This window comes from Centroberyx gerrardi, chromosome 19 (genome assembly GCF_048128805.1).
Source record: "Centroberyx gerrardi isolate f3 chromosome 19, fCenGer3.hap1.cur.20231027, whole genome shotgun sequence".
NCBI lineage: Eukaryota > Metazoa > Chordata > Actinopteri > Beryciformes > Berycidae > Centroberyx > Centroberyx gerrardi.
The window spans coordinates 22,789,033-22,795,744 of NC_136015.1; the positions used below are offsets into that span (position 1 = coordinate 22,789,033).

At 40.8% G+C, this 6,712-nt stretch overlaps 1 protein-coding gene across 1 annotated transcript; it reads right to left on the reverse strand.

The window, feature by feature from the left end:
• Positions 1–491: 491 nt before the first annotated feature.
• On the reverse strand, positions 492–6,690 carry LOC139928414 (fMet-Leu-Phe receptor-like). The gene is made up of 3 exons (XM_071920967.2): positions 6,642–6,690; positions 2,458–2,644; positions 492–1,632 (listed from the first exon to the last, which is right to left on the reverse strand). The coding sequence occupies exons 2-3, from the start codon at positions 2,635–2,637 to the stop codon at positions 730–732; spliced, it is 1,083 nt and encodes a 360-aa protein (XP_071777068.1). The 5' UTR covers positions 2,638–2,644; positions 6,642–6,690; the 3' UTR covers positions 492–729.
• Positions 6,691–6,712: the final 22 nt, after the last annotated feature.

The following is a 6,712-nucleotide window of genomic DNA, read 5'->3' on the forward strand; positions in this document are numbered from 1 at the left end:
AAATATACAAAAAGAGACCAAGTGAGAAATTATTAGAAATGCTACAATGGAGATATTTAAATCCCCCCCAATTGACAAGATCTTAGGGACAGTTTCGATTTATCTAGCCTTCCATCTGACCCCTGACCATAAGAGTCATGACTAAAGTTATAGCTTTCCTTTCAACAGTCTCACTTCCCTCTGTCTTCCTTCTTGTCTCTCCAGCCTCACCACAGTTCCACTTTTCATCTGTACTTTCATGCATCAAAGCAGCACATGCACACAGTGCCTAGCAAGTGTGAAACTTATATGGAAGGATATTTTATAAATGAAAGTATGAACCTGACATTGGTTTGTCACTTTATATCTTGTCCATATTGAGACCATTTATCCAGTGGAGTCAGCCTGTTAAACCAAGGTCAACAGTTTGTGGAATATAATTTCTTTGTAATTCTTTTAAAAATATACAACACATTTTTTACACTGTTCAACAAACCAAACTGGGGTGAATTTCCCCAAACTATTGAACATCTGGCTCATGTTTAGGACTTTGGATTTGCAAGCAGAAATTTTCAATTTCACCGGCACATATTTAAACCAATGTGAGGGGAAGAAAATACTTGCAGCCGTACAGTAGCACCGGTTACTGCTAACAATGGAACGAAGGGTAATCTTGATGCTTAAAGCTTAAAGATAAGTTAGGAGACACCAGCAGGGAGGCTCCACGTCAGAATCACATCCAAGGCGGCATCAAACTTTAGCCACACCCACTGGAGGCCGACTCAGCCCTCCCACCTCAACGGTATTGGGTTTCGTCCCGCCTGACCCGGTACTGTCATCCACTGTCCGTTCGTTGGACTGGGTCGTCCGTCCATCGCCATCCTCCGCTAACGCTCTCCTGTAAACCCCCGCCAGACTCTGCCTGAACCGCCCCCTCACGTCCAGCCCCATGCAGAAATACAACAGCGGGTTCACGCAGCTGTTGAAGAAGGCGAACCCCCTCGCCACCGGGAGCCCGATTTTCACCGCCGGGCTATTGCTGTCCACCATTTTCACCAGCAGGAGGCTGTGGTACGGCGCCCAGCACAGGAAAAAAGCGACGACTAACGACGCTAAGATGCGGAGGGGGCGGGACTTCCCCGACAGGCGGGTGCGTCGGATTCCGAGGCCAGCCAGGATGTAGCAGACGAGGATGACCATGAAAGGCAACAAGAAGCCGCACAAGAAGCGGATGGAGTAGAGAGCCAGCTTGGCGGTGCTGTCTCCCTCCGTCGCCTCTTTCACCTCCAGAGAACACTTGCTCAGGTTCTTCTTCCCCAGGTAGACTTGGCGGTAGACGAAGTACGGAGCGCTCATAACGGTCGCGGTGGCCCAGACGCCCGCGGCCACCAGCCTCGCGGCCCACAGGGTGCGGCGGCGCTTGGTGAAGACGGGCCGCCACACGCACAGCGCTCGGTCCAGGCTGATCACGGCCAGCAGGAAGACGGAGCAGAACATGTTGGCGTATTTGAAGAAGCCGTTGAATTTGCAGAGGAAGACGCCGAAAGGCCAGTGGTCGAAGAAGAGCTTCTTGGTGAGGGAGATGACCCGCGTCAGGCAGAATATCAGGTCTGCTATGGCGAGGTTCACCAGCCACACGTTGGTGACCGTGTGCTGAAGAAGAGAAGAAGAAGAAAAGGAATGAAACAAAAGAGAAGGGAAATGGGAAAATAATTTAGTTAATAAGTGGAATACATTACGATGTTTACGTTATAACGTATAACGTATAATTTATATATATATACATAGAAACACTACCAGTCAAAAGTTTGGACACACCTGATTGAATGTACTATGTTTGAATGCTCAAAATATAAATAGTGAAGTTGATCCTATGTATGAATTTCTTTCCAAAGCCTTTGCCTTTCCATCACGACAAAGGGCGGCTACTTTAAATAATCTAAAATATAAGAAGTTAAGTAAGTAAGTTTTGATTTGTTTAACACTTTTTTGGTCACTGCATAATTCCACTTGTTATTTCATAGTTCTGATGTCTTTACTGTTATAATAAAATGTGGAAAATAGTAAAAATAAAGAAAAATGTGTCCAAACCTTTGACTGGTAGTGTAAAGTATATTATTTATATTTATCATTCGTACACTCGCACATAGATATAAATAACCACATTTAGGCAAAAAATCCACAACAACACACCACCTTTCAAAAAACAGCAGTACAGACAAACATTATATATTAAATGCATTGTAGCCGTGTCATTTGTCTCCATACGAAGAATTTTGCCCCAAAATGAGCTATCCACCATTTGAAAAGAAAAAAACATGACACCTTAAAGCGTGATAGTACTTTTACAGCAGCTAACATAAATCATTAGCTGACAAAATGAGACCAGTTTTTTAGACTGGACCATCTGTATTTTAGATATAGTGAGTGATGAACTTAACAAGTAACGTTTAATGAATTTGCACTCTTCATATCCACCTTGAGCTTGAATCCGGCCACCCAGATCACCATGGAGTTCCCAGTGATCCCCAGCACAACGGTCAGGGTGTAGAGGACGATGGTGACGTTGTCCATAATGGCGTCGATGTCCACCGCTGTCGCCTCATCATTTTTGGTTGATTGGAGGACAGGGAGAGTTGGGGTGGCAGTGGGAAACATTGTGTGGCTGGGACAGAGAAAACACCAGAAAAATCAAAACGTTACCCTGTCTTTTACAGTCATTTTACCATACAAAGTGATCTGAAACTAGACCATCATGAAGTGGCCAGCCGTGGAGCCATACACAGTGAACGGTCAGCCAATTAAAATAATCTAGTTTGAACTCTGTCACACAAAGCTTGTTTACCCAGACTGTCCTTGAATGAAATCTGTTTTAGAGTCTCTTATTTCTCTCACATCCGTTTATAAGAGCTGATCGCAAATGTTTCTTACAGGTTCAGTCTTGCATTTCATTCATCGAACAGCATCAAAAACTTTAAAACAGACCGGACTGAGGACCGAAACCAAGGTGAGACATTAACGCCAGAATGCTGGTCAGCTTTGATCAGGCTGGTAAGTTTGTTTACTATTTCCTACAACCCCTTATCTGGGTCAATAGATAGCAGGTGTGTTTGAGCAGAGCCTATGTATGTGTTCAGTAGTCCTTTCTTATTTGTGATCGAAATGTCTGACAGTTTTGTACAGCATTTGAGCACTTTGCACTGTATTTTCTTAAGAGCATCATGTAGTAAAATATAATATATTTATTGGCTACCTCAGTGAGAAGGACGTTTTTCCTCTTGTTAAGTAGAGTGCGGATTCTCTCCATGCTGGTTGAAAAGTCTGTCTACCGGCCAGCCACTATGGCAGGCGACCAACCATCATACAAATATTCTATTCTATTCTATTCTATTCTCTTCTGAAAAGTCCCATCCATCTGGTAAAATACACAGCTTTCAAGTTACCAAACAGCAAATAGCAGCATCAAACACATAACAGGACAACATCAAATCACAACAGCAACAATAGGTACGACAAGAATACATTACATAATACAGTGCATAAACAAAAACAAGGCAGCAATATTTAGTCATGTGTTTGTTAGTTGAAGCAACTGCAGCTAACAGTGACCACTTCCATTATTCTAAGTTTAAAATCATTTAAAGAGATAAGGGTCTCTAGTTTGAGATTGGCCTGCAAACAGAAAGTGGTTTTCTGTGCCGAGAGCTGCAAGGTCATGAATTCAGTGTAAGTGTGTGTTACTTCCTCTTTAACCAGCCACTAAAAACAGATCCGAACAAGAAGTCAGACATTGTAAAACAAACATGAAACATGATATGAAACGAAAAAAATCTTTCTTATCTCAGATGCCAGACGGTTCAGATGAAAAACAAGACTAGAGTTACAAACTTTGAAAAAGAAAATTCAGTCTGTCTAGAAAAGGAGGAAACGTCTGTGGTCACATGTCATCATCCTCATATGATGCTGTGGAAATAGACATTAGAGGACTGTATGAATGAACACGGGTTTGTGAATAAACACAAATCTATAAATTCTTGGAAGATAAAAGGAGACTTATTTTGAGAATGAATGGAATGTCGAGGAGTCAGAGGCTCCAGCTTATCCTTGGCCAGTCTGAGTCATCTGTCTCGATGTCTGAGGATGTGTTTTTGTATTTGTGTGTGTGTTTGTGTGCATTTATGTGTCTGTGCGTGTGTGTATGCATCTGTCAGCCTGTTTGTTTGTTTATGCGTGTGTGTGAGTGTATGAGTGTGTGTATATGTTGGCTTAAAATTAAGGATTTAAAATGAAAAGTTGTAAACTTGGGCTGGGCATGTTTGTGTTTATGCGTGTGTGTGCGTCTGTCTGGCTGTCTGCTTGTGTGTGTGTGTGTGTGTGTGTGTGTGTGTGTTTGCATGCACATGGGTGAGCTCTGGTATTGGTTTCGGGTGTCTAGTTAAGAAATGATCTGCTTTGCTTTTTGATGAGGGCTGATATTCAACAGTTATGATGCAGCACCAAACAAGTGCATGTAAATAGTGAGCGACTTAAAATGTTTTTGAAAATTATTGTATGAATATGGCTTTTTTCCAATAGATATTTTACTTAAATGTGCCATTACTTATAATAACATTTTCTTTCTGAGGTGTTTGAAGTAGTAATCTGCCAGATCCTCATTTTTAAATTTTTAATTCAGTCTCCATGTTTGTTGCTCAGCCTCACTGTGGTGTTTCTGCACTGCACTTCCCACAGATCACCTGTCAATAAAACAGTGTGGTGGCTTGTATTTTCTACCCAGTTCTTCTTCTTCTTTTTTTTACAAACAAAAATAAAACGCATCACTTCCTGTGAAGCAGCTACCAGACACGGGCTGCTTAGAACAGACAAAGCTTTCATCAACTGGATATAGGTTGAATCACTGTTGTGGTATATCAATCAGAGATAGAGAGTAGCAAAACGAACATTTATTTATATGAAAATGACTTAAAAAAGATACAACACAGAAGCAGAGATGCAGAATCAGTGTCATGGCATTGGTCGTTACTGATAGGAAATGCATGCAACACCAGAAAAGAAAATACACTATGAAACAACAAGGGTTCTGCTCTGTTAGGTGGTGCAGCGTCACCACAAACCTCTAACCAATATGTGACCTATATTAATGAGTCTCATCTGGACATATTTAGCTGCAATGTACATCGACTCAGAGAGTCTCTGTGGCGACAGACAAAGCTCTGCTGCAAAGATTACATCTTCCATTTTGAAAACAAATGATACTTATGCTCAAAGACTCCCTGACAGCTCAAAATGAAAACAAAATATGGCGATTTTAGGAATCTGTTAATTCCATGGGAACAAACAACACGGCCCAGGTAAGTTTAATAAACCCTTTCCAAACAGAAAAAGGTAGAGTCATGTGCAATTACTATGTAAGTAAAGGGGTAATGTATTTGAACTGATTAGTAATTCAAAATTAATTCAAAAACCTACTTGAATTTCCATTCCCTCTTGAATTAATGGGCCGTTTTGAATCTTGAATAATACTACTACTACTAATAATACTAATAAAACTATTACTACTACTACTACTACTACTAATAATAATAATAATAATAATAATGCATTTTATTTGTACTGCATTTGTACTGCATTTGTCACAGTGACTCTCAAAGTGCTAGAGAGTTAAAAACAAAAAATAAAAGAAAATAATCACTAAACAAAAGTTAACATGAAAAAGCCTTCCTGAATAAAAAGGTTTTTAGGCTTTCAGTCTTGAATCTTGAAGCTTCATTGTGATCTTGTGAATTCACTGAAACATCAGTAATGGGACGTGTTCACATATCCTCAGTTCTCTCCCACCGCCTCTTTTCCCCCAAACAGGTTTCTATTCAGCCGCTCATCACCCAAAATAACAGAATCGATATCCGCATCAGCTCCTGTGTATCGGTAAACAGCAGAAAAAACTGATCCCAGGTAAGCTCTCCTGCTCTGAAGCATTTTACTGTTTTCACGGCAACGCAGAGCCGCAGGTTTTTGCGTGTTGCAGATCACAGAAACAAACACACTTCCCACTCTCAGTGTTTGAGCCACAGAGAAAACCCTCTGCTACCAACAAACACACACCGCTCCAACCAGAGCTTCCAACTTTTCTTTTTTTTTTTAGATCAGCGATTCTCAACCTTTCTGTTGGCCAGAAATGAAGTGAAGCCTCACGACCCCCAACTCAAAGAACAGTGACACCAAGTGATGATTTCTGTTTTACTAAATAAACTGGAAGAAACCAACAGGCTAAAAATATTCATTCATTCATAAAGAAAAGGCATTTCTCACCAAGATTAAAAACACAACATTCAATTTGCATATTAGAAATGTGTTTTTTCCACATTCCATAAATCAACCAAAATCATCACAAGAGGACTCCTGACCCCCAAGTTTGAGAACTGCTGCTTTGCAAAGTGATGCAAAATACAAAGTGAGAGTCAGACCGACTTCTGTTGCTCCAATTCACCGTCCTGTAACTTTATCGAAAGTGTGTGAGCAGGAATATGCTGTGATATTTTCAGATATCGAGCGACAAAGATGTTTAATATCCTCGCTGAATGTGTAATGAAGCCCATTTCCAAATAGATTAGAGATTAGTAAACCGTCAATGAAAAAACATCTTAAATATCCTAACTCCTTACCTCCAGCTGTTTACTTGATATTCCAATAGACAGGTCAGGTGCTTCGTCTCAGAAGTTACAACCAGAAGTGG